This window comes from Pipra filicauda, unplaced genomic scaffold (assembly GCF_003945595.2).
Source record: "Pipra filicauda isolate LSUMZ 115617 unplaced genomic scaffold, ASM394559v2 scaffold6_size6359152_pilon, whole genome shotgun sequence".
In the NCBI taxonomy this organism is placed as follows: Eukaryota; Metazoa; Chordata; class Aves; order Passeriformes; family Pipridae; genus Pipra; species Pipra filicauda.
This window is the reverse complement of record NW_024104865.1, coordinates 4,161,567-4,189,565: the sequence shown is the minus strand read 5'-3', so window position 1 is coordinate 4,189,565 and position 27,999 is coordinate 4,161,567. Positions and strand designations below refer to the sequence as shown.

The following is a 27,999-nucleotide window of genomic DNA, read 5'->3' as shown; positions in this document are numbered from 1 at the left end:
GTGAAGTTCAGATTCCAGGGGGTAATCTTTACTTGTTACCTTGTCCCTTCCAAAGTAGGCCACAGTTGCATTTACTTCAGTCATGGAGAGGTGCAACATTCACCATCACTGACACAGAAACTTATCTAACTAACCCAAACTCAAAAAACGCATGGCACTAAGTTCTGCAAGCATTTTCACCAACAGAAACCACCGTTTCAGAAAACAGGGACTGAGGATGCTCTGTGCTGGGAGATCAAAGCACAGGAAGAAGAGAACAAGCATGGTGTTCTTGCATCCAGCTTCATTCCTGCTCAGGAATGAAACCCTGCTAAAGCACAAAACTGTGCTAAGTCGCATCCCTTTTTCAGATACCAAAACTGCAAATTGCCAAAGGAGTTACAGCTCAGGTATGTAGCTGGTCTCTTTGACCCAGGATCCCTACAAAAGGAAAAGGGATAGAGTACTGATTTAGTGCAAGGAAACAAAAGTTTCAATAACATTGGGTAATAACGACTTCACATGCAAATAGTTGTAATCCAGAGAGCAAATTATTTGTGAGGCATTGGCCTCTTCAGGTTTTAAGAAGTACCACACTTTAGCATACAACATAAAATGCCATATAAAGTGAACAGGAGGATAAACAAAGCCTACAAACACACACTGCTATATGTGCAGAATAAGACAAACATACCCTTCCCTACACCACATCTTATGATCCTGACTCACTGCCTATCAAGACTGTGATTCTGTAATTTCTTTACCATGCTGTGACCTCTTACTCAGTCCCTCCTTCAGAGTTCTCAGCAGGAACATTTTGTCACCCTAATGAAAAGCTGGTCAACAATATCAGCTGCTTCAGTATGTTTTCAGTTTTCTGTACGGTGTGCACATGCTGCAATTGCAACAGCAGTATCACAGCTACTTCTCACAAATCTATACAGAACTAATCAGGCACAAGAACTCTTAAAAAACTCCTGTCAGACATTCATTTTTTTCTGTAAGCAGAAAATTATTAGGAACAGGTTGTTGAAGATATTTGAAGTCAGCAGCCAAATTTCCTCAAGAAAATTCAGCTTTTCCACATCATTTTAATTAATAAAAACACTTGTAGATCTCAGACCTAAGAGTAGATCTTTTCTCTCTCCAGCTCACCAAGTCTTTCAGAGTAGTTTGCATGGTTTGTTTTAAAATTCCAACACCCTTTTGAAAGAATGGGTATAAATTTGAATTGTCTTCCCTGTCTACATAATTATAAGTTAACAACCTGCAGGATTTCTGGTCAGGCATTTTAGCAAGCTAGCTTGCTGATTAAGCTTTCCTGGGCTTTTCCAAGTCATGGAACCAACACATCTTAAGGAGCAAAACCAGGTTTCAGAAGAGGCAAAGATCCCCTCAGTAGAACCAACATACTTGACCAAACATGCTGTTGCGGGAGAGGCTGCATTGCTGCAACTCCCTTGCACACGCCCTCTTTGCTCCTCACCCACATCTCATCCACTGCTTTTAGCCATCTCTCCTGGAATCATAATTGCAGGAGCAGCTGTACACATGTCATAGCCCACACTATACTGTGGGAGCTGGGCACTCACACAATTTTTCCACAGGACTACAAAAAAGTCACAGCAGACACTTGCTGTAGGCTAGGAAGCAGATGCTACCTTCCAATGATACAGAAACTCTGCTAAAACAAGTGGAAAACCAAAAATGGCTAACCAAGGGATCAACAAGCCCCTTGTGGAATTCAGGACAACTTCAAATACTGCTTCAGGTAAGTACAAGAATGGAAGGGCAGAAGGCAGCAAGGATTGCCTAAGACCTACCACTGTAGTCATAGGTTGCATGCACCACACTGCTACTACATTTATTTTAGTCTTTAAATTATTAATTCAATTAAACTATGAATACAATTAGTAAAACTGTTTAGATCTTTTACTTTTGTTCAGCAATTTATTATTTGCTCTACCTCTATTAGCTTTTCAAATGACAGACTTCCACTCTATTGTCAAGCTCAAAGAGGAAAAAAAAGAACTGTTGGGAATAACTGCATTATAAATACTGCGCAATAAAGAGCTAAAATCAGGGAGCTTTGTGAAGATGTTAACACTTCCTCCTGTGAGACAAGAGGTAGTAAGAAAGTGGAAGGACACAATATAAGCCTTTCTCCTCTTTGCCTAGCCTTTATTAAATAGTACATACAAACTGTTGTGCTTCCAGTAGAGAACATTTTTACCTATTTGTTTCAAAAAACCCAAACAACCCAGAACAATAGGACTTAAAAAAAAAAAAAATCAAAACAGAACCCCTCCCCATTAAATAGCAAGCTTTGTGTAGCTTTATTTCACAAAATTTCCTCTCCTCAAAAGGACATGGAGGTAACATTTTTTTCATCTATATCAATTAAGCATAGCAAATTAGAAGTGTTTTTTAATTAAAAGATTCTACCTGTAGCCTAAAGAAGAGCTCTAGCAACTCCTGCAGAAGCAGTGAGGTGCTATAGCCACAGCTTTTTTTTCTCTGCCCATCTGCTGAAGAGTTCACTGCCCCACAGCACACCTAGCAGAAGACACTATGTCCTTGTGCCTCAGCTACTCTACTGTAAAGTGCCACGTTTCAGCTTGAATTGCTGATAAAGATGAACTACAGCTAAGCTACCAGACCTTACAGTGGAATGAATGAAGTACAGGCACATGTTTATTTCTGCTGTCATAGCTATGAGTGAAGAACCAGAAAAGCTTACTCCCTATGCCATTCCAGCAGCAGCCACATCTGCTCCTGAGCTGTCCAGCTACTGCATACCTGGTAATCATCAGGTGTAAAAGTTATGAACCTGAATTAGACCTTTTGCATACAGTCTACAGTGGGTTTCCATGAGGAAGTTATTGCAAGTGTAGCTGTTACAGCCAAGCAAAAAATAAAAACAACACCAAATGCTCTTTTTAATCTCAAAAGGAGAAACAAAATGCAATTATATAGGAGTTTGAAACTTTGACTGAAACACAGTTATCTCAGAGTACCTCTTGGCCATAGGACCAATTGGGACAGGAAAGCTCATCATCAGATCACTTACATGGGAAGCAATTCTAAACAGACACTGGGAACTTAACTATCCCAGCACTGTGGACTCCCCATAAAGCCTCTTTCAAGTAAGGTAGGCAGTGCTTGCACCCTCTAGAAAGCAATGCCACATTCTCGTAGAAGAGCGCCAACTTCTTGGTGGGAGATGTTACATGTAAAGGGAGAATATCTGCTTAACATGTGGTCAAGCACTTTTGGAGCGCTGCAGGAATGGGTTTGGTGATGTTTGGTGGTGTTGTTTGGTTTGTTGTTTTAAATTAAATCATGCAACACATGAAAGGTAGGGGCAAATAATTTTTCCAGGCATCCACCACATTGCCGGCAATGAGATGTGCCACAACAGCAAGTGTTAGCTCTAGACAGCTGTTACCTATAGGTCAATGGCATTTAAAATAGAAAATCTTTCATACACAGTGTTATGAATAAAATTGCACTTGATTTTGTTAAAAACTCATATCATTGTAACTTTTCCAAATATTTCCATTCTGGCATCTTAATTTTCTTCATCAACAGGAGCTTCTCTCTAAAACCCTCTCATGCATATTGGGCATATGACATACAACAGCAGTTGTATCTACCAGTAAATGGGTCTGTTGTTTCTTCAGTGCTTACTTCTAGATGTCCCCACCCTCCCCCCAAAAAGGTACAGGCAGTTCACCTCTAGTTGTCAATTGTAACACTGAAATATAAACTCCTCAAACAGACATTAGGAATTTTAGTTTCACAGATTAAATATTTGAAAAGTTACAGAAGGTGCTGGAATAGTACATATGTAAATTGCTTAAAAATCCAAACTCGCAGCAACTTTGTAAATTCAAATTTCTGAAAGGTTTATAATGTCCTTGTGAACTTCTTCCACAGCAAGACACCCTCCACGACAGTAAAGCATCAAACTTTCAAGGCTGAGATCAACAAACAAATCAGCAGGATGCACTTGCTCCACCAAGCAACTTTAAAAGAGGCGTCTCCACTTCCAGTAGCAAAATGCTACTCCTTCATTCCATTTTGGACCTTTCAAAGTGTGTAATCATTCTTTCCTGGAAAATAAAATACCCAATGGTGTCATTTCCCCCAGCAGGTTTACCTTATTCAGAATGTGCACATTCACAACAAATGTAAACTCACATGCATTTTAAGTCAGGAGTCCAACTTACACAGCAGATATAGCACTTTTTTTAGAATACATATTTGGAATACATGTTTGTATTCTAAGAAGTTGTCCCCACTATCCTTCCCCCCTTGTAGTATTTTACTGCTGCACTGACAAGATCAGAGTCCAGTTCTGATAAGCCAAGTCTTTACCAGCTGACTCATGACTCCTTTGGCATGTGAGAAGACTAATTTGAACTGAAGACTTCTTTACTGACCTCATCTGAATCCAGAAGAGCTGGAAGAGCACTGCAGTGGGGGGGGAGAAAAAAAGTTAAAATTAATACATACTAAGATTGACAACCATTTTTAACCTTATGTTGCTTTTAGGGCACAGAAGAGCAACAAAGACAAACCTTTCAATTTAACAGAAATTAGAGAAAGACACACAAAAAAGGAAGAGCCCAAGGAGTATCCTCAACCACCTTTGCAGTTTCAAATTCTTTTTTTCTATGCTTCTCATTATCAACTGAACAATTTCCAAGTTTCCAAATAAGCCGCATCATTCATGCAGGAACACTGCTGAACTACACTGAAGAAATTTACAATATGGGACCATGTTGTAAAAACACGGCCCAGGAATCAAACAAGTTCCACTGGTACCCCAGCCTATAATAGACATCCCATCTGTTGAGATATTGTCTCTTCACAACCCTGATCAGACTCTCAGGAACAGAAAACCCTGCAGCAGAGGAGCTCAAAGTGTCCTTTCATAACTTACACCAGTCTAGTTCTTTTTTTCTTAAGGAATCCTATCAGTCTTCAAAAAATCAGTATTAGAACTGGGAAAACCAAATTCAACTCAGAAAATGCACTTTCTCATCCTCTAGAAACTTAACCTAATTTCTTGTCTTTACCTAACTTCAAGGAAAGTTTTGTACTTCAATCCATAGCCTCTGCCAAAAATACCTGTTCAAATTTGTGAACATAATTAATCTGTGAACATCAGTTTTGCTACAAAAAAGGTTGCATTTTTAGGATGTAAAAGTTATTAAAAGCAGAATAGATGTAGACATCATACATAGCTGACTATACTGCCAGAAACATAAAAATTTCAACTTTATTTGGAATGTCGGTTGTAAACTAAACTACATTATTCCATGGTATCTTACATTCAGCAAGATACTCAAGGGTCTTTTCAGAGCACTTAACAGAAAGAGGGTTTGTTTGTTCTGTCTTCTAGATTTAACTTTATTGAAGTGCAAAGCAGTCTGTGGTTTCACAGTCCGAGGCAGTGTTCTTTAAGTCAGCATGTTCAAATCGGACAGACTGCATACAGCCAAGTGTCATCACACTAAGAAGTCAGAGGCCAGTGCCAGGCTCTGCTCATGGAAGCCCAGCATACAAGTTATAAAGCATTCTAATGTATTTGTGTTCCTGTGGGCAAGGAACCTGCTTTTATTGTGACTATAAAAATACTCACACATCTGTCACTGATGAAGGAACATTCTCCTCTACCCACTTCAGGTCATCTTCTTGCTACAAATACAGAAATTAAACAGAAAACAAAAGTCAGTTTCCCCAAAATGCTGTCACATGCAAACCTTTTTTTTCCTCAACCTACTTGACAAAAAGTAATGTATTTAAAATGTCAGTTAAAAATTTAAACAAAAAACAAAAACCCAAACAAACAACAGGAAAAAACATCTTCAATTTGATTTCTGGATTACAGAAAACACATTCCAGGAAAAAAAAAAAAAGAGGACTAAAGAAAAACTAGCTGTGAGCTCTTTAACAGTCTAATGGTGACTAGGAAAAGGAGGACCTCAGGACACTTCGGTTATTTACATAATCTAGTTTTAGTTTCTCAACAAAGAACACTATCTTTTGAAGATGATAATAGATGAAACAATATAAAAAGCACAAGTTAGATTTATCAAAGGTATTGTCCATATTGTCAGGATTTCTCATTTCTATCTGGTGAACAGTCTCTTAATTCACAACACAAGCACATTTGTTCTGAAGTTGTGGAAATGACCCTCTCATCCCCCTGGGGCCAAAACAGAAAAGTTTGATTTTCATGTTATCCTCAGGTAAGTAGTACACAGTTGCAATCAACCTTTGAGAAAAACAATGTCAATGACAAAAATATGACTGCTATTACAATGAATTCCTACATGTTCTTTCCACTTTTAAGTTTATGCACAAATTCCATGAAAATTCCAAGACATATTTTCTACCTCCTAGATGAATGTGGCTTGTAAGCCACATGGAAAAAAAATGCACATTATCCTGAAGTATTTAGGCAGGTACATAACAATATCCATATCACCCCATTCAACTAATAAATCACAAATCTCAAAACTAGAAGGCAATTTATTTAAAATTGTCCCTCTGAGACTAACAAACTTGTTAAAATAATGTATTACTCATTATCAGAATATGGTATTATACAGTTCTATCTACACTGGATTGCACAAACATTCCTAAAGAACAGACTGAATTCTAAAGTTTCCACTGTACATACAGGAAATCTAATGGAAAACCTGTATTTGCTTTCTTTTCAGAAGTAATGTAAACTTAAAATACTTTGACTTACTCACACTGAAGCAAACCAAAAACCTCATATTTATTGGCTCAAAACTTTGCAAAACTACTCATAACTACTGTGAGCAAACAAAGAAGAGATGAATCTATATTCTTTGAGGTAGAGAGAGTGTACTCACAGCTTTGTTTGCTTTTACATTCCCATTTGGTTCTTGCTTTGTACTTCTCATTTTCATTCCCTCTGAAAACAAAAGGAAAAAAGATTGGGATAACTGAACTATAATTGTTCATAGACTGTAAGTGAAAGTGCTGAATCTTCATTTAGGATATTTCATCAGATTCAAGAGGCAGAATTAGACAAGTTAATGATTAGAGACAGCTTTCCCTTTGGAAGGCTTGTAGTATTTTTTCCTGACAGGTGGAATACCTGTTTTTTTCTGAATTTTGTGACTTTACCTAGGAAATATAAATTTTCTAATCATTTTATTTAAGCCAGACATCAGCAGCATAGAACTCTGACACAGTTACCCAGAGAGGCTGTGGAACCTCCATCCTTGCAGATACTCAAAAGCCATCTGGACATGGTCTGGGGCAACCTGTTCTAGGTAAACCCTGCTTGAGCAGGGGGTTTGGACAGGATGACCTCCAGAGGTCCCTTCCAGCCTTAACCATTCTGAGACACAGGCAACTCCCAAAGTTTATTTTACCTACTGGCTGCTGACCGGCCACTTGGTTGACTTACAAGATGAACAGCAACATGCATCTCCCAGCCTGACAGATAGCCAGATAGAGCTGATTTGCCAAATGCACCTAATGGATTACACACTTCTCCTCAGCTGCTACACAAGGCAAACAGCACCAATATATCCCAACATAATGAATTGTGGACAGACAGCAGCAACAGGTATGTGGCCCTACCTTTTACACAGCTTATGAACAGAGGTGTTACAACAGACAATTTCATGAATAAACATATTCATCCCACTGGACATTCCTATGTTAGGCCTTAACATGGAAAATTAAGATTGCAGAGTTCAGAGCACAGATAATAAATGAAAATTCTTAAATGGGATTTTAAAAGAGAACTGCACACTAAACCGCTGCCTAGCAACAATATCCAAGAGATCCTTGTCATCATGACTGGATTCAAACCTAAGACTTGACATATTCAATAAAACAAAGTCCACTAGACCTGGCAAAGCAACATCAGCAGTAGCAGTGTTTCCAGTGTCAACCCCAGAATTAAACACTGGCAATGTAAACACTAAACATAAAGCCAGTATTTCCTCTACAACTACATGTATCGATGGCAATTGATTCCACTTTTCCAGCAGTAATGAATTTTTTGCCAGAGAGGAAGACATCTTCCTCCACAAAAGTGTCTCTTTAACACTGAAATTAGGTGGAAAAATTCTTTTCTTACCAAAGCTTTCCTTTAACATTGGCTCTTTCTGCTCATCATCATCCTCCTCTTCTGACAGTGGTGAGAAAGCAAACCTTCAGGAGTGAAAGAATGAAAGCTATCTTAGAATTGTATCTCTTGCCTCCCAAGAGATCCATTATCCCAGCATTCATGACTTGATTATTCTGTGTAGTTCACTATTTTTAAGACCGATGCTCAACTACATAATCAAAAGTTTAAGTCACTTCTTTTTAAATAAGTTCAGCAACCAGGAACAGACTGGATTTTATGTATGTGACTTCTCTATGCTTACTTTTCCTCAAGCCCCTACACAGACTGCTTAGTATCCTTATGGATCAGTATAGAGTAACTAAAAATCACCCTCCAGTACTTCTTTGAATAAACAAGCATTCCCAAAACCCAGTATTTTTAGGAAGAGGTAAGAAAAGCTGAACCTTTGGTTGTTAGCAGATGGTCTCCACAGAATCATGATGACAAAAAGGATCATTGAAAACAATAAACGCCAGATGGCATCATCCACCCATAGCTCCTGCCAGTCCTGCCAAGAAATACAGCAGCACAAATGGAAAGTATTGAGAAGCAAGAAATTCCATGTCCTCATCTCTTTCCAAGGGTGAACTACAGGCATCTGTCAAACAGGCTCATTACTCACAACAGTGAGAATTTTAGCATGTGGTACTATGTGGCAATCTCACTGCCAAATGTAAACTTATTAAGAGGCAGCAATTGTAGAAAACATTCAGTATAAACTCACCGACTGACAGTCCACCAGCCTGAACTTCATGGTGGTCCAGATGATAAATACAATAGATGCTGCAATATTCAAACAAACAAGTTGCTTATTACTACAAAATACGCCAATTCAAATATCCCACCAACGGGACTCTTTCCAAAACAAAGACCAAAAACCTAAACAGTGAAGTCTTGACATCCAATTTAATAGTTTTGAAAAACAAGAGATGGATTTATTGTACTGACCTTATACAATAATTTAGGCACAGACACATGAGACACGAGGCATAAATCAAATATTAAGTATTTAGCCAACTCCTCACTCCTATTTATTTTTCTTACATTACTTTTATCTAGCCTCCAAATCATGGTTTCATTATCAGCTGACAAACAAAGCTTACTGTGAAGTAACCCAGCAATCTGATCTGCTTGAATGCCTTAAGCATTCAGATTTTGACCCGCAACAGTTCCAACACTCAAACTATGCCCTTACCATAATTTTACAACAGACTTCCCTCCACTAAGGTGTTCTAAGTTGACTAAGAACCACGTGCTGAAAGGAATTTCAGTCAGAGCTTTAAAAGCAATGTGCTTTTTTTCCTGATTGTTTAAATAAAGGCACAGTCTTTAGAAGTTTTCTGCTCATTGTATTGATAGCAGAGCACATGGAAGCATCAACAGATTTGTTCTTGAAGTTCAGTTCATCACTATTATAAATGGAAAAAGAAACTGAACCTGTACTCTTCCAGAATACAGAGCACAAATGTGTATTCTTCCAGAATACAGAGGGCATTATGTTACAATACTAAAAATACATTTTTTCAAGAATCACTCTGGTCCTTCAGCTATCTGGTCTTCAGACATCTTAAAAATGAGAAAGTATACAGTGATACTGTGATTTTGGCAAAAAGTATCTCTGTGAAGTTAACAGCGTATGATAATAATCTTTTGCCCCCTAGCAGCTTGTAGTGGGATTTAAGTGTTCCCTTAGAGGAGCTGCATTACTACTGATTTTATTAACATCAGGACTAATAATCCACTGTCTCTGAAATATCAACATAACACTTGGCAAAGACCCACTGCTAGAAATGGGTCAAGAGTTAGAAATACCAAGAACTTTGACTGTATTTACAGAAAGGTCACCAAATTTAAATATTTGCTTTAGTGACCAAATCAAGCCATATATGGAAATGGAAAGTGGTCTTATTTGATAGACGTAATTTTCTGCTTACCTGCTACTGCCAAGATGAGCGTGTTCGTGAAGTGCCGATACAAAGAGAGTTTCACAACATTCCTTCGAAGTTTTAGCAGCTTCATTGTTTGAGTTAAGCTGATGAATATGTATGAAAAGTCAAGGAAAAGCCTCTGAAGGGACAATCTGGTCACAGACTTAGCATGAGGAGACAAGATCTTATGATCAACAGCTCTCCCACCCCCAGAGCCCTCCAAAAAGACAGTTCTCAGTAGAAGAAAAGGTTGATCCTATAGCAAAGGTACCAAAGAGCAGAATCAGTCCCTTAGGACTGTTATTTAGTTCATCTACACCTATAACTCTTGTCACACAAAGATGGTATCCAGGCATCTATTTTGGGCTATGGTCCATTCCTCCAGAAAAGTGTCACTTGTACTTCTGATAAAATAAAAGTCAAATTTGAACTAAAAATGAGTTAAAATCCAAGTAATGTATACGGGTGCCATCACACTTTCTTTTTTATTTTATTTCCAGTGACAAAACAAGTGCTTAGAAGAGATATCATGATAGGGGAGAATTGTGGTTTTCATGGCTTGGCAGCAAGCTATTCACATTTTAATTTGAGGTTTTGCTAAGAAATAGTGTTCACTAAGAACACTTAATAGGGATTTTGCTATACACGAGTTCAGTATTTAATGTCAATTGCTAAAGTCACACAAGATTATGGTTGCTTGTAAAGACACCAAAAAGTGAACTGCCCTGTTTTGTCACCTACTTCAAGATTATTTCAGATTTTACAGAAAGACTTTTAGGTTTGATGTTGCTAAGCAACCTTCTCCTCAAAACATAAACTGAGTCAGTTCTCCAAAGGTTCCTTCTCTGATGCCGTGACATGCTACACTAGAACAAACTGCTTTCACACTCAACAATCAGAGACTGATAACAGACAGACTATATTCGGGAGCAGCTTTAACACAGATTCATCCAGTGCAAGAAAAACTAGGTAAGCAGTAGGTAGCAGGAGCTTACCTGAACACTCAATTACAGAAGTTCTATAACCTCTACCAGAAGTAGAAAAAAATATATACTTGAAGATTATTTTAAAAAAAAATTCAGCCCAAAAGACTTCCCAAAAAAAACAAATTTAAAAGAAAACACACCCCATCAAGTAAAACAGTGAAGGATATCCACCAGCACAGGGCAGTATCTAGGAAAGCCAGGGGAATAAAAGCCAAGGAGGCAAGATCATTCTGGGCCTGGAGACAAAGAGAGAGCCAATAAGAACAAAAAAGAAAACAAGGTACAGAAGTGAGGAGGGTGAGGCTATTTTACGTGAAACCACAAATACACCACCACAATGCTTCTGAGTTTTGCTACAGAAACAGAGGGCTTGAACCAAGAGTTTAGCCCAATGCACAGAGAGGAACTGACAATACCACACTGTCAGTTCCCAGTTCTCCACCAGCAAGGCAAGAAGCAGTTTTCCAGATTAAGTCAATCTAGTGCTGTTAAAAGGAGTCTCTGCTGAGGCAGTTGCTGTGATTAATTGCTCTGGCCACTTCCATTACAGAAATCTAGCAATCAGCTTGTTAGAGATGTAGTAATTAAATCTTTTACCCTATCCACGGACAAACTGAAAGCTTCACTGGCAACCCCAAGTTTGACTAAAGAGGCAAAACTTGCCTTTGTGTTTACATCAAAAACTATCAAAGTCCTAACAGAAACAAGCAAACCACATTCTTTTTAAGTGTAAGACAGAAATAATAAGCTGTGAATAAGCTTGTAGCATTCTGAAGTTTATAAAAGGATATCCACAAAATAATACAGGCATCAATCATGGACAGGGCCAAGTTTGCTATCAGAGCCACAGTGTCATAGAAAAACTGGAAAAGTACCAAATATGTGACAGGTTAAAAACCTTATCCCAAAATACCAAAAACAGAACAACAGAAATCTACATCCCGAGATGCACTTCCTAATGAATCCAGGAGCAGCAGCACTTACACACGCTTCCCCAGTCACAGCCTCCAAAGCTGGAGTGGTGGGGATTTGGGTTATTTGTTGGTTTGGGTTTTGTTGTTGTTGTTTGGTTTTATTTTTTTATTCTTGGGTAGGGTTTTTTTGACTCATGACCAGGTGACCCAAGCTGTACGTTTGTGTCTGCAACTAGCCCTACCTAATCCAAAGTATTAGACACAAGGGTCCAGGCTGAAACCTGGCTAATCAGAAAGCTAGTAGAATTATTTCAAACTATACAGAATTATATCCTACTAAATAGACAAGACTTGAAATAATTGTCAATAATCCATATCCACAGTCTCAGAATTTAACCACTTCATTGTCTCTTTCAGCATAGCTCTAGATTCTTCCTTGGCATACAAGTAAATAAAGCTGATAGTGTCTGTGGCATATGGGAAAATTCAAGCAGTTATTACTGACCCCTGTGACTCTAAGAACACCTTCCATGCCAGAAAATAATAGATAAAGAGCTCCAGCCATAACAACTTTGTGAAGAGTAACTCCAAGACGAGGCCTGTAGGAAAAAAAAGTGAAATTCAGATTAAGTGGGGAACTAAAAGTGAAGTCATGTCAACTTGAGTCTCACACAAGGTATGAAGCATGTGAATAAAAGGTCCTTGTGACAAGCCGCTTCCGAATCCAGAAATAATTTTATCATGGTGCTCAAAGCATACTATTAATTTTGTCTTATGGTATAATGTGACCAAGGGAGAGATTGGTAACAGTCCTGTTTCCTAGTTAACCTGCTTAGTTAAATGCTTATCTTACAACCATTTCAAGAAGTCACATCCCACTTCTACACCAGTTCCCCCAGTACACCCTCACTTGCCAAAAGCTTCCACTACCACACAGTGTGTTGTTTTACCACTGAATATAGTTAGGGATGGACAGATAAGCAGCGTTCCTAGCAACAGAAGCCTCCTAAAGCAGATCCCCTCCTCTATCAGTGATTATTGACCTTCTCTAATTTCTATAAGATGCCCTCACCCAGAAGGCAGGCACATAAAGCTCCCATTCCACTCGGGAGTATCTCAACAATGACTCAGACACTCACCCAACAGCAGTACACAGAAAAGGACAGAAGGAAGAGTGATAGCAATACAGAACTGTATGTCTCTGTTTACTAGTGAAGAAGTCTAGATCTTCACAGCACTTAATTAAAGCACCTACCTTTTAACAAGCAAAGTACAGGGAGATGAATATTGCCCTAAGTTATTAAAAAACGATAGTGAAAACACTTTAAATAGAACACAACAAACCTGTAACAAATTACTTACTTGACTATCCCATATCCCAAGCTGACTATGATGACCAGAGTTCGAGCCAATGATCGCTTCACAGCAGAGAGAAGTTCTGCCAGTATTACTGCTCCTTGAACTACCAAAAGCAAAGAGGAGGAAGTTAGGTTATTAAAATAAAATTTCTGTTCTATTAACTACTGCATATGCAATTGTAGCATAAGAGCAGATATAGAAGGTAGGCTACTGAAGTGTATAATCTTTTTATTATCTACATCTGGAGTAAGGTTTCAGAAAAGATAGATCACTTGGCATAAGAAAAAACCTACTGAAAAAGTTTACATCCACAGAAAGTGGAGAGTAAATGATCCATAAAACATTTATTCATAGGGTCAGCCTGGATACTCTTCCAAAAAAGTCAGCCAATAAAACCTTGTGTACCATGGGTGTGGCCAATTCACAAAGTCATAATGACATTTTACTTGCAGAGTTTCATTTGTATGCATCCAGCTTCAAAATTCAAAACTAGAGTACCCCAGTTTTATGTGAAGGAAATCTCTTAAAATGGATTATCAGGTTGGGCTAAATACCAAGAGTTATCTACAATGCTATCCTGTTGAACAATGAGTTTCACACTATCTTTCCAAGGCCAACACCAACTGTCAGAAGTTAATTATAAACTACACTTAGGAAGTCCTATTTTAAACTTCAAGCCAGCACTACAGTGTATACTCTCCAGAATCTACCATTCTACATGCCTAAGACACTACACTCAGGAGTCAGACTAAGCAACAGCACTTTAGCTTTAGAAGAACACACAGCATCATGTTTTCAACATATAAAAAAATACAGAAATTCTGGTTCCCTGTTTTTCGTTTTGAAACAATCCTCAAGTAATCATATGCTTAATATGCATCTGTCATCCCAATTTAGCATAAGCCATTAGTGCTATGCCCCATCAATTAAACTGGGAGATGCAGCCATCACCTACCAGATTCTCCCGTGTAGCGAATATTCTGGAACTCTGCATAGAAAACTGCTTTCTCAAGCATTCCCAGGAAGATAACGGCACCAATCCAGAACTGGATCCTCAGGAGATCCCGCCAGTAACAGGCTGACCATGCAAGCCATAGAACCCCGAAGAATACATACACAATACACATCACCATGAAAAACTATTACACAAAAAGAAATAAGAAATAGGAACTTTAGACCCAGAAAAATAATTTCCTTGTTTCCATTCCACAGCTGTAAGACAACTATTTTCTCCCCCAGTATAGCAACTTTGGAACTTTTTAAATAGACTGTTTCATTTGTCTTCTCTGCATTCTTTAACATTGACAGTGTGATTTCTCACTGCCAATCAGAGTAACTGACTTTCTGAGCAATTGCTCTCTTGAACAGTAGTCTGCCAATTTATTGACAGGCAGCTCTTCTAAGGAAGATATCCTGAGCTACTAGATTTCAAAAACCCAGATAATAATTCAAGCAAATGATCAACTACTAAAAACTCTACTCCTTCTCCCATATTGCTTTATTAATAACTTCATAGTACATTTACAGTATTCTGCAAATAAACTTACAAGTCACCTTTACACACCATTCCATAGAACAGAGATAAGCAACTAATGCTTGTAAGCCCTCTGTTCAAATAATTCAACAACTTTTCTCAGAAGTTAATTTCCAGTAAACTCAGTTTTTAACCAAGCTTTAGGTCAGCCAAAAACCTGGAACTGAAAAAGAAATCCAGCTTTCATTTAAATATTAACATTGTGCTTTTTGGGTTTTTTTATGGTCCCGTGTTACTTGTTTGAGAAGAACTTTCATGGTACATCTCCTACAGCAAACAATAAGCTTGACAACGCTACTCAATAGTAGATTTTCTAAAGGACAGCATCATACCAGAGCAAGTTAAATTTTCAAAAAGCACACTGAGAGGGATTAGAAGGAGAGTAAGACATTAAATGAACAGCAGGAAGTACTTAGCCAAAGTAATCAAGAAGTCTCCTCTTCCAGAAGGAAGATTTTTTTTTTAAAGCAAGCAAACTGAAATTAGCTGCACAATCCATTGAAACCTTCACAAACTGAAAACACCTTCCTTAGGAGAACAGCTTACTGATCCTTACAGATTTTCACATCTGACTAACCCATGTGGTTCAAATGCTAAAAAGCTAGGCATGATAGTTCATGAGCAGATGCTCCATTATGGAAACATTTAGAGAGACAGACCTTTTTCTGGACCTGTCACATGGAATATTCACACTGGTGAATATTTCAATATCACATTTCAATAGAGCTACTGGCGGCTTTTTATTTCTGCAGGAAGTAAAATGTGTTTCAGAAATGCTGTCGGGCTCAACTGTTTACAGGTCATTCTTGCCAATAAAGTCAGGCTAGAGACTTTGCTTGTTGTTGATCTCCAGCTAAAGTTTGCCTTCACTACATAAACTTTAAAGATTTTTTATTTTTTAGCCTTCTCAACAGAGGAAACTAGCTACCAAGTCAATAACTCCTTTGAATAAAAAGGGGATTAGCTCTTTGTAGCTCAATTATGCTTTCACTGTTAGGTAGTATTAAAGACCTCCTCATGGGGTGTGAGACAGCTGGTGGAAGAAGGAAGATTAAGCTGTAAAAGAACAAAGAAAGCAGTGACAAATGAAAGGGTAGCTGCAAACAAAAGCATGGAATAGCAAATTTTGTAAGATGTGAGCTAAGGCGAATAACAGCGTCAGTAAAACTCAGTTTAGAGCTAACAATACTGATAACTTCAGGAACTACAAATTAACATCCGTTAATTCAAACAATCCAGAAAAGGACAACATTAGTGTCATGTGCAAGCATTTGAAATCTGTATCTGTTTTCCCTATCCTGTACTCAGTACAAAAAAAAAAAAAAAATCAAACAAAAAAAAGCCAAAAACCCCTCAAAACAAATAAACTAAAAACCCCACCAAACCCAAAAACACCCTCTGCAAAGTAAGTTTTTCTCCTGAGACACTGGTTCTGTGTTTCCTGAAATATGAAAGCAGAGTATTTAACTGACATTCAAATCAACTGACAATTTTACAGATCAAAGAAAAGCTGGTTTACTTACAATCATCAGAGGATAGTCTGCAAGTGAGAGATACTCATACGGCCCCTTCAGTTCTACTGTCACTGTAAAAAGACAATCCAATAACCAAATTGAACAAGAACCAAAAGAAAGAAGCCAGGACTTAAATGATTTTCACTCAAGCATAAAAAATTACATGTCTTCACATAGCTTTTAAATCTAACTTGCACTTTAATAAAGAAAGTTAAGACTTATAACACACTCAGCTAAAAGCATGCAATTAAAATTACACGCTCCATTACCAAGTAACTCATAGCAGTACTTAAAAGTAATTTTTGATGGAGATTCATGTGTAACAAGAAAAATTCAGAAACACACGTACGTTAACTGCTTAAGGGGATTTTCAAACTTCTCTGAAGTTTGAATAGGTTATCAATGGACAGTTAGGTATCTTATAATATATCAAGGCAACAATTATGATCTTAGTACTCTACATGTTTTGAGCTTATTAATATAAATCACTGTATTGGTCTGCACATTTTTTAAAGAAAACACCAAGCCTCAAAATTGAAATGCTTTGGATTCCTCTTTATTTCCATCAGTAAACAGACAGAACAACAGTCTTCAAGACACTAGCAAGCACCTATTTTCTTATGATAAGAAAGAGCTGTAGTAATACCTATGTGAAGTGAAAGATAGTGTCTGATGAAATTGAACCATACACTGTATATTAAAAGTACCTTAGAATACACTCAGACTGGTGATACATAAAAATAGTGCTGTATATTCATATTTCTATAGAGACAGCTATCTTACTTGTAAAGAGCTTATTTTGATATGAGGAAGGTGTTGTCCTCTCCATTCTTTTAACTCTGGTAATAGAATCCTTTGCAGTTGTACTTCCAATTTGCACAATAAATATATATGGTCCATCTCGCCAAGTTTTCATAACAGCATTCATTGCCTGAAAATAAAACATCTAAATGTTAACAGTGCACAGTGAGAAGACAAAGAAAAGACAGAAGTAGACTAGCCATACATGGGTGATATCTTACATGTAAATATAAAGTTCACCTCTTCTGAGACCTAAAACTTGTTAATAAATATTTGATATGTAAATTTTAAATGTATTTATTAGACATAATACTTAAAATTTAGTTGTTTGAATGCAGAAGAATCCTCAAAGACTTGGGAGGTGACCACAGCTTTTTTTTGCAAATTTGCAAATTTAACACTGGCTTACTGCAAGAGTACTCAAAGGTTCTGTAAAAGCTACAAAGAACTCAGGAGAGCATCCTAATTCTTCTTTTCAGACTGGAAGCATTAGGACCATCACAGAGATAAGTATTTCCTGCTGCAATCAACTGCTTGGGAACTGCACAGCTACATATAACTCAGCTCCCTGGTGAAGGCTGAATTTTACAGTGTAAGATAGAAGAGGTAGCTGGGAGATTTCCATAGTAGTCATTTCCTATGGACACTACTACTGCGGTCCCTGCAGCAGCTCTCACACCGGTAAGACTCCAATCCTGCCAATAAACTAACAGAGTAAGCTTGTCCAGATAAATATTTGCACCATAAAACAAATCAGAGATTTCTTTGATTTCCACAACTGAAGAAGTTCTAGCTATCTCAGAAACTGCAATATTTACCAGGAGCTTTAAAGTTAAAACTATCTACATGTATGTCACTCACATGACTACTGCAGAACTGCCACAAAGACTTTTTTTTATAACCCCCTCTCCAAGAGAATTTCAGTATTAAGAGCATGCATTTCTTTTAAGAAACTTCCTGACTGCAAGACCTAAAGCACATTATGTATAAAAAAAAAATCTGCTAATATTGACTGAAAATAAAACTTATTTAGAAACACAGTAAACTCAAAAGAAAATGGGTAAATTTATATACACCAGTTTTGCCTTTAAGCTATCTCTGTCTCTTGCTGAATTGATTCCTTATTTCACAACTGCACACACAGCTATTTATGTTTTAGCTTTAAAGTGAATGGCCTTTAAGTACACAAGGAGTTAAATACATTTTCTTTCTTGGCATCCAGGATGATCAACTTGAAGCTATTTTGACAATTGTTCCTCCTTGAGTCTTGAACATAATATATAATAAAAATACTAACAGGTTTGAAAATCAAGAGTAATCAGTCAACTTGCTAGGTACAATGTTTTAAAAAAATTGACTAAAAACAAAACCAAATGTATTCTGTAAGAATTAGTCACCATTTAAAACAGGTATTTTCAATTATTATTTTAAATTACAATAGAAAAAGAAAATTATTTGTTAATTTATACCATTGGTTTGAATGGTATGAGTTCTATATTTCACATACAGAAGAAGCAGTTATTCTCTTTCTGTTATTCTGCTTTCTGATTTTCCATACAGCACTACCCAGTTTCAAGCTAAAAAATTCCAGATGTCAAAAAAACCCATAGAATATCCTACCAATAATTTCTTTGTATACAAATAAATATAAATTTAAAAACCAAACCAAAACAAAAAAAGACTGCTGGATTACAAGCCATGTTTAAATTCAGTATACATACAGTTTTATCTGTCACCATGGTGTGATTTCCTGTGCTCTCCTTCTTATCTTTTAAGCCCTTAGGGAAACAAAAAACACATCACAGAAAAATGGATAAATCAATATGTCAAAATTATCTCTTCCATGACTATACTCACTCATTAGAAGGGAAGAAAAATTACCTCTTGTTTCTCAGGTGAGAGAGGTTCTGGATGAACAAATTCTTTATAGAAAATCTGTAGGATACAAGAAAGGTACAGCATTTATAGATACTTTAACGTTTATAGGCACTTTACACATCAACATGACCTTACCAGAACAGCTTCCAGTAAACTTGATTATTCTCTGAACAGCTGTATTAGAGAGCTTTCATTTTGATAAATCAACTGTCCATTTGTGGAGGGAGTCTGGTTTTCATCCCCTCAGACAACAGGTGTCTATTTTTAGAACCCACAGACATGAGAGTAGTGAAGTTAATTTTATTTTCCAAATATTAATCTGTTGGGTATCCCCATTACTAGATAAAGTCTACGCAGACAGAAACAGGATTTTGAGATTTCTGCCTTAATCTATGAAGTAAAAAGTTCCTAGATGAGTGAGGCCTATTAGAGATCCAGATTTTGCCAATTCTTTTAAACTACAGTGACTCAAAATCTAGTCAAACTGCTATACCACGAGAAAAAGCCTGAACAATCAGAAGAAATTTCTGTGAAACTTCAGAAATTAGTATCTGAGAGGAATCTATTTTGTTAGAAATTCAGTAGACTTTTCAAAGGAATTGGATAATAATTCACTTAAAGACTTGTAAAACCCCAGTTTCACAAACCTGAACATTCAGTTAAGTTGCCCGAATTCATAATACACAGCTAAACCCACAAGATCTCCTTTATAAAACCCAGTAAAAATAGACTGACACTTGTCATATTATTAAACATAAAAAGCAGGTAGCATGTAGTTTTTTCTTTCTTTTTAAAAACCTTTCAAGTCATCTTCACACATCAGAGGAACTAGAGGCATTGCAAACAGATTATTAAAAACACTTTTCAAGTCATCTTTAGACACGTCCTTTTTTTTAAAAAAAAACCCAAAACAACAAAACAACCAAAACCATCAAAAGCAACCCACAACACTAAGTTCAGTAGTTATGAGACATTTCCCAGTATTCTCTATCCATAAACTTGTTCAAATCAGGAATGGCTGAACACAGATGCAACACTCCACAATTTGCCTTGAGTTCTTACGTACACCATTAAAGAAAGAAGCCGTGTTACACTGCCATTGCCATCAGCAGGATGGCACAGCTTTGCCTGCTGATGTCCAGCCAGCATAGGGCTGACGTCTGCACTTTGCTCCCGCGCTAATTTTGCATCGTCTTCTCGCTTCCACTTCATCTGTTTCAAACGAGCACTACTATTTTTCAGTTTTAACCTGCTATCAGTGCTTAAGTAATTAACTTCTCAACACTCATTTCCATTATTCTAAATTAACATTATCTGAGCAATAAATGACAATCCTTTATTGACCCAAATTTAGTGGGATCTTTACTCTGCTGCCACTTCTACACAACTAGCAGTAGCCTCCCATAAACAAAAAAAATTTGGAACACAAAACCACAAACAAAAAGAAGCACTGAACTTTACAGTGGTTTGGTTGGGATCTTTTTTCCACCATAGTGAGCCAGATGTTGAATAGCAAGCCAGAAGTAAAGCGAAACTAAGAAATCATCATCACAGCCTGGCTGTCATAGATAAAAAGCAGTACCTCCCAACCTATAGTGACACTTACATAGGATGCTAACACATCTAACAAGAATTACCACCTTCTCTATATATTGTATGAGACAACAGAGCAAACTGTGAAATTTCTACCCATACCTGAGGCCTAAGGAGCTCAGAGCAGTTTGGAAAGAGAAGAGAAGCAGTGGCATAGTATCCTGACCAACCCGGATGCTCTTCAGCTGTGGTCCCAAAATAGTTATCTGCTTGTTCATCCTGCCAAACATAGAGTAGAACTTAGATTAGCATCCAATATTTCAAATGGTTTATCTAAGTAGACAGGTGCAAGACCTGGAGAGCTTCACTCTGCACACACTCTTGAACCAAATTTAACAGAATAAAGGCCATTGAGACCACACAAGACTATAAAAATGATGGCATACAGGCTCTGAGTAAGAACTAATACAGTGGAGGTGCAGTAGCCAGCATAAACTTCAGCCTACACAAACTCTACATTATTATATTAAAGATTTAAGACTCAGTCTTGTGCTAGATTGGTAGTTACAACTGTCATAATTAATATTTAAAGCAAACATGGGAAAGTATAAGCCATATGAAGCACAACTGTGTTCTACAACATTTGATAGAAACACTATACATTCATACAAATTGCTAATACTTACAATGTGCATACATAAAGAACAGAATTCAGACTACACATGAGAAAACTCATTTTTTTCTATTCACTGTCATTAAGCATTGTTGTAAGTATTTTCAACTAGCATAAACTCACACGCTTTAGTTTAGTCAATGTACTTATTTAAGCTCCTGGGTTTAGAACAATTCTGACAAACACTTCCACCTTACCCAAAACCCAAAAAAAGTCAGCAATTGCAGCAAGCTGTTGATCAATTCCATTCCATTTCAGAAATTTGTTATCTTCCAATGGAAGAATGTGTCTTTTATGCTCAAATCGCCATGTGGATGCAAGAGCAACATCTCCAATTGCCTCCCCACTAGATTTGCTTACCCTGAAAAAAATCTAACCTATGTTTTTCCGTGCAATTCTTACCCCAAAGTTGAAGACTTCATTGTAGCAGTCAGAATATCTTAAGTACCAAGTAACATTGAAACCTAAGGAAGGATCACAAGCTTTTTCATCGTCTTCAACTAAAAAAAAAACCAAAAAAAACCACCAGATAAGAACATGTAAGACACTGTCTACCTTCCATGCTTTTCCTTCCAATCTGTGCAAAACTACCATAATTACATTTTAAACATGAAACTGAAAACAATAGAAAAACATTTTCTTCAAGTAACCCATTACTGTTCAGTGAAAGAAAGCAAGCACAGAATTCCGTTATAACATCATACAATTCTATTAAAGAGCTGAAGATCATTTGGAAACCTTTTGTTCTGAAGACAATCAGGGATGTTTCTGCAACTGCAAATGCCAAACAAGAGAACAGCAGTGACTCTCAGTGATTACAACATAAAAAAACGGCCTCCCTTCCAGAGACGGGAGGGACACACACCAAGCGAAGAGAGCTAAGAACAATTTGCACATAAAATTTAAATATATCAATACCATCACCAAGAAAATAACAAAAAGGTAAGATTTTGCAAGTCAACATCCATCCCCCCAAAAGACAAACCAAGCCATCTATACGTCCTCTCTTGCTGCTGATGCTGCAATGCTACCTAAATCAGCAATAAGACAACTTTCCACTTTGATTTATTAGAGAACAACATGCACAAAAGTGAAACCCAAGATCTTCCCCCAGTCAGGAAAATGGTTTTTTTGTGTTTCAAATCTTAAACTAGAACCTGATGAAGACAACTTGACATTAAGAAGGCAAGCTTCACCCTTAAACAAAATGAGCAGCGATTATTCTGGAAGAGCCATTTAGATGATTATGTTTGCATTTTCCCAGTCAACAGATGGCAAAACTCTTTTGAGTTAACAGCATGTTTGCAGTGGCTAAGAAGTTCCCACAACTTCACAGGCACATTCATCTCAGACTTTGTTACATGCACACTTTTAATGAATGTTTCCATACTGATCACTGCAGGTAAAAAATGCAATTAGAAGAAAGACCCTGCCATGGAATCTTAATTGACTAATCCCACTTTAAACCTCATGACTACTAAAGCATGTATATGTAGAGCTAAGAAATCAACAACAGTTCCTAATACCAAAGGTTTAAGGAAAATGACTGAAAAATAAGTGTCCTTATGACACCTCCTAGTAAGCATGGAAACAAGGCATACATGTTCCTTGTTTCCCTAGATGTTGCAGAGGGCACAACAAAGAAACTAAAAGACAAGACAAGCATTGCAGTGACATGGGTAGATGGCAAATTCTTTGATGACAAAGGCTCTTCTAATTAAATTGATCAAATGAGGAACATCTCAAAAAAAAGCTAGCAGAAGATTAAAAAATACCTTTTAAATACCTTTCTATCTATTAAAAATAAAAAAGCAACTACATATTCAGCAGTAGTACCCACTAAAGGTAAAACAGGTCACGACTAGAAAAATGCGCAATATCTGCAAACATCAAAATTACAGAAACCTTGAAAAGGAAGTACTCTAAAATAGAAAAAGCATCCATGGCATTTACTGAATTCAGCAACGTGGAAATCTAAGTTCCTCAGCCTTCAGAAAAAAGCCAGCAACATTCAACTTGAATGCAATCTTTGTACTCATTTACAGAGAGCAGGGTTTCTACCATGATCCTAAACAAGAAACCAAATGCCTTCTAGAACAGCACTTCAGAAAAGTAGTAGATAAAAATAAATTAATTTTTGACAACACTAAATGCCAGCAGCAGTCTTCCCAGCCAGAACCAGAAAGCATCAGACACTAATATAGCACAAACATACCAAAAAAAGTCAAGAAGAGGAGAAAAAGAGACAGTGGAAAAGGAGATGCAGGGGCTCACCAAAACCATGGATGACCCATGAGCAATCATGTTTGACAAGAAGGGTCATACTGTCCACACAAACATCACACAGCAGATGGAAGAGGCAACAGACACCAAACAAAAGGAGATCAGTTTCCACAGAGACATGGGCAGAAAAGAAAAAATATGCAAAGTTGAAGTTTCTCAGTATCACATGCAGTTTAAATATCATCTAGGCTGAGAAACTGAGTAAGTTCGCAGCCTTTGTTCCTTCTTCTTCCATGATTCATTATCCAAATTCATGTAAATCTTTTAATCACACTGGTATGTAAAACAGGTGTCTTCACTAAAGAATTTTAAGACTTAATGCCTGTTTAAGGGTGCAAGCACAGTGTAGTTCAAGTCCACGTCAGGAGCCAAGGAATCGAATTCTAACACCAGATCTGCCTTTTAACAAACAAATGTTATGCCTTAGTTCCTTCTCACAGTTATTTCAGCATGATTAGACTTACCACATACTTCACTGCAAGGACCCATGTCTCAGATGCCATGTTACTACAAGTACACTATTTCTATTAAACTTTAGGAAAGAACCTAAAACCTACCAAAGCTCCAAATGCCCTTTCAAACCCCTCTCCTTCTCCCCAAGAAGAAGATTCCTACCTTTTGATCCTGCAGCTGTAAACTCACAATTGTCTCACTGCAAGAAGCAAACCTTAGCATTTGAGCTACACTTGACAAGTGGGAAAGCCTTAACCCTGACATGATGAGTGCTCACTAACAACCACTCAAATACTAGCCTCCTGTTTCAGATTAATGTGGGATCAATGAAGGCACTTAACAAACTTTATTTGAAACACTGTCCCAAGAAGAGCAGGTATTGGAAATTTAACCTGAAAAACAGTAAGGTAAGTACTAAACATAACAGAGCACAGCAACATGCAATTTCACCAAATATTAGCCAAACCCCACAATACCTTAATTTTCTCAGTTAAAAAGAATACAATCACTGCAGCAACTAAGTCTTGACATGACACAGGCACAGATTCCACTCATTGTCTCTTCTGAGACTTTCACTTCCTCACTTGCTACAAGTGCAGAAGGGCATTCACAGGCATTGTACCTGTGTAAGCACCCAATTAGCAGACAGAAACCAAACAGCTTCCTCCCCCCACCTCAATGGTAAGAACTGGTGCAAACCAGCTTCCCCCTCCATGGTGCAACCAACCTCTTAAAGCGCTCAAAGCACATGGCAAAGATTTCAAGCCTTTCAAAGTCAGCTAGTCACTTCTACCACTCACCTACATCATTTTACTGCCATCTAAATGCTGTGCTCATGTTCACAGGTAAGAGGGTATTTCACAGAAACTCTCCTTTGAGCAGTAACCTACATAACCCATCGACCTGGCCAGATCAGCAAAGAGCAATATGCAGAAAAAACTGAAAGGCTGCAAACATGTTTGCTCTGTAGCGCAGTTGCACACTGGGATCAGGAGAAGAAAACATCTCTCAGGAGATCTCTGCCATAGTGCGCAACATTCCCTTACCGCTCCCAGAAACACTCAGCTACAAAGGAACAAGTCCTCAAAAAGCATTGCCTCCTGTACAGTGGCATCAGTCACTCTGCAACACAAACAGCCCCTGTCCCAGTCAGCACCAGATCTCCCAGTCAGACGAATTCAGCAAATCTTCAATAGGAAAAACACACCTCACAGTACAGCTCAGCACCATCCCACACCTGATTACCCCCTATCTGAAATGAAGTGGTGCTCCCATTACCCATCTTGCCCTCTCTACAGAGGGCCTGAAGAGCCATTCATTTCTGCTCCAGCCTAAACAGATCACAACTGAGAAGCTTCAAGGCTGTTAATAGACTCAATCATATCAGAGCTATGGCTTTCATACAGTGTTAGATGACCTGTCATGGTAGCTAGTGCAGTTAAACACTTCACAGTGTTTCAAGTCCCAAATGTTAAAAGTAGGAGGGGTGTCCAAAAGAAGAAAAAGCAGGTTAATCCCTTATAACCACTTACATCTCAGGAAAATGGTGGTGTTGCTGAAGAGAATTTTCCCAAAGTTAAACTTCTTCCCCTGTAAAGGCGCAAAAACAGAAGAGACATTAGTGAGCCTAATGTCACCGAGCTTAAGTAAACATAATCTTCCATTCTGTTTTAAGTCAATACAGTAACGAAAGCAAATGCCAAATCTGGAGCCAGACTTACTGGACTTTCCAGTCATGCTTCACCACCCCTTCAACACACTCTTAAAGATGGTTTGAGAGGCTTGGGGCTTTTTGTTCTGCAAACGGAATTAATTTCACATTGACATTTGTTGAAACCATTACCATTTTCTTGCTGATGAGACAGTCTGGACTATTCAACAAAAAAATTTTTTGTTCTAAGAACCAAAAGAAGCATTTGCCATGATCCTTCAGTTTTGTTCCCGAAGCTCAAGGGTCTCAGAGAAAGCACACATTACTCCCACCGCCACGTAAAGGCAGATCTAAAGTGAGGCAAAACAGCTTTCCTCCGCACTACAAGCACACATGCTTTGTCAGAAGCGCCAGAATTCCCTTCCCCTTCCCTAAGGCCCGCACCTCTCTCCAGCGTTCCCGACGCCAGGCCCCGGCGGTGCGGGCCGCCAGCCCGGCCGCAGGGGGGGTGCGGGGCGCCTTCTCCCCGCACAGGCCCTCCCAAGGCCGGGCACCAGTCGGGGAGACCCTACCGCTTTCCTTCCTTCCTTCCTTCCCTCCCTCTCTCCCACATCACGGCTTTCACAGGGGCCGCGCTCCCTCCGCTGCCCATCGAACTATTTCCCGCATAAGCCTTCTCTCCCCGCCGCCACGACCGACCCGCCACAGAGGGCTCCAGCCTGGCAGCGGGGAAGGGGGCAGCCACGGCCCCGAGCCCAAGCACCAGCCGCGGGTGCGGTCAGGCTTCAAAGAGGAGCGGCCCGGGCAGGGAAGCCCCCGGCCGCAGCCCGAGGACGACGCGCGGAGCAGCCACGGCCTCTTGCCCCTGTTCCCGCACACGTTCGCCCCGACCGCCGCCACACCGCCCGGCCCGGCGGCTGCAGGGCCCGGCCGCGCTCCCCGCACTCACCAGGAGCACCGGCAGCCGCCATTTGGAGCGCTGCCCGGCGCCCACCGCGCCCGCCAGCAGCAGCACCGCCAGCAGCCGCAGCAGGACGACTCCGGGCCGCCGCCGCCGCCCCCCGCAACGCGGCGCCGCCGCCATCCCGCCGTACGGAGGCCGCCGCGCTGGCCGCGCCTCTTCCGCTCCTCGCGGGGGGACGCGGCGGCCGTGGGCCGGCGGGAGCGGCGCTGGGCGGAGCCGCTCCCCGACTCGGCCCGGGCTGTCACCGCCTCCGGGTGTCACTCGCTGACTCGGTCGCGTTCGGGTCCCGCAGTGCTCCCCGGCTGCAGCCCCTGCCGCCGGGCAGCCCCCCGCGCCCTGCCGCCGCCAGTGGGCTGTCACCCCTTCTCTCCACGGGGGTCGCTCGGAGCAGCCCCGCCATGGAGGCGGCCACGGCAGGGGAAGTCAGGTAACGCTGCCTGGTAGGGACTCCTTGGCCGATCCTCTCCTCGCTCCTCCGGTGTTGCCAGACTGGCTCCCCGGTTTCTGTGGAGAGCGGGCCCGGCTCCCGCAAGTGTGCCGGGGGTGAGGGGCGGGGCGAGCGGGGCCGTGGCGATGCTGTCCCCGGCGCCCTGCCCGGGCAAAGCCTCCCCGCGCCCCGGGCCGCAGAGCGGGACAGCTGCACCGCTGGAAGGCAGGCGAGCTGCAGGGGTTTAAATGCGGCAACAAAGTCCCACGGACCTGGAGCAAAACCTGAAAGGACGTATGTGTCTTCAGGCAAAAATGGGAATGGCTAAGTTGTCTAAATATATGGGTTCTGTGAGATCTCCAATAATAATCCAGGATCTGTAATTGTGACTGAGTTTCAATGGCTGCCGCCTGAATTTTCTATGTTGCGTGTATGTAATTAGTAAGTATTCTATAAGCATCAGTGCTTTGTCTACCAAACTAGTACCGTATTCACTTCCATCTGTGTCTGAATTTAGCATGATCTGGAAAGTATTTGATGATAGACAACTACTGGCAGCCCATTTTTTTCAGGCAACCCAAAAAATTAGTGTTATCTAATAGATCTAAAAGTTACCCCAAGCCTAGAGATAACATAGTGCTGTCAGCAGGGCCATCAGAAGCCCCCCTTCCTTGTCGGTCCCACTAAAGGTAGGAGTGTGCAGGATTTCTTTCTTTCTGCCAGTCCTGCCTATTTATCCATTCTTTTTACTGGAACATAATAATTAACTGTAATGACTGCAGAGAGGGGTCTGGCTTCAAAATGCAAACCCCCCAAGAATTCAGTCATGCTGAAATTCAGCTCCATTAGTCATAGATTCAATCATTTCTTAAACTTTCAAAGTTTAAAAGGAAATGGTTCAGCATGGAACTAAATGTGTAAGAAGTTCTTCCCATATCTCAACACAGTAGTTCAA

General features: G+C 39.4%; 2 protein-coding genes across 6 annotated transcripts in view; one reads left to right on the top strand and one right to left on the bottom strand.

Moving 5' to 3' along the window:
* Positions 1-508: 508 nt before the first annotated feature.
* TMEM87A (transmembrane protein 87A) lies at positions 509-26,819 on the bottom strand. Of its 2 annotated transcripts, none has more exons than XM_027748539.2 (20): positions 26,603-26,819; positions 25,535-25,592; positions 21,669-21,766; positions 20,756-20,872; positions 19,064-19,117; positions 18,904-18,960; positions 17,165-17,312; positions 16,391-16,452; positions 14,289-14,472; positions 13,337-13,436; positions 12,480-12,573; positions 11,852-11,923; positions 10,081-10,189; positions 8,871-8,929; positions 8,551-8,654; positions 8,117-8,190; positions 6,873-6,934; positions 5,630-5,685; positions 4,425-4,455; positions 509-4,094 (listed from the first exon to the last, which is right to left on the bottom strand). In XM_027748539.2, the coding sequence occupies exons 1-20, from the start codon at positions 26,735-26,737 to the stop codon at positions 4,053-4,055; spliced, it is 1,716 nt and encodes a 571-aa protein (XP_027604340.1). In that variant the 5' UTR covers positions 26,738-26,819; the 3' UTR covers positions 509-4,052. The 2 variants fall into 2 exon arrangements, with proteins under 2 accessions (XP_027604340.1, XP_027604348.1); XM_027748547.2 differs by lacking the exon at positions 11,852-11,923 and adding an exon at positions 11,228-11,296 and having other exon boundaries at positions 3,750-4,094; positions 26,603-26,815.
* Positions 26,762-27,999, top strand: part of GANC (glucosidase alpha, neutral C) — a 36,798-nt gene continuing 35,560 nt past the window's right edge. For 3 of the 4 annotated variants that reach the window (XM_039388960.1, XM_039388959.1, XM_039388961.1), the window contains exon 1: positions 26,764-27,044. In XM_039388960.1, the coding sequence (XP_039244894.1) occupies positions 27,016-27,044 (29 nt within the window). In that variant the 5' untranslated portion in view covers positions 26,764-27,015. Of the gene's footprint in view, positions 27,045-27,999 lie in introns of all 4 variants that reach the window. The other variant, XM_027748523.2, reaches the window with a different exon arrangement.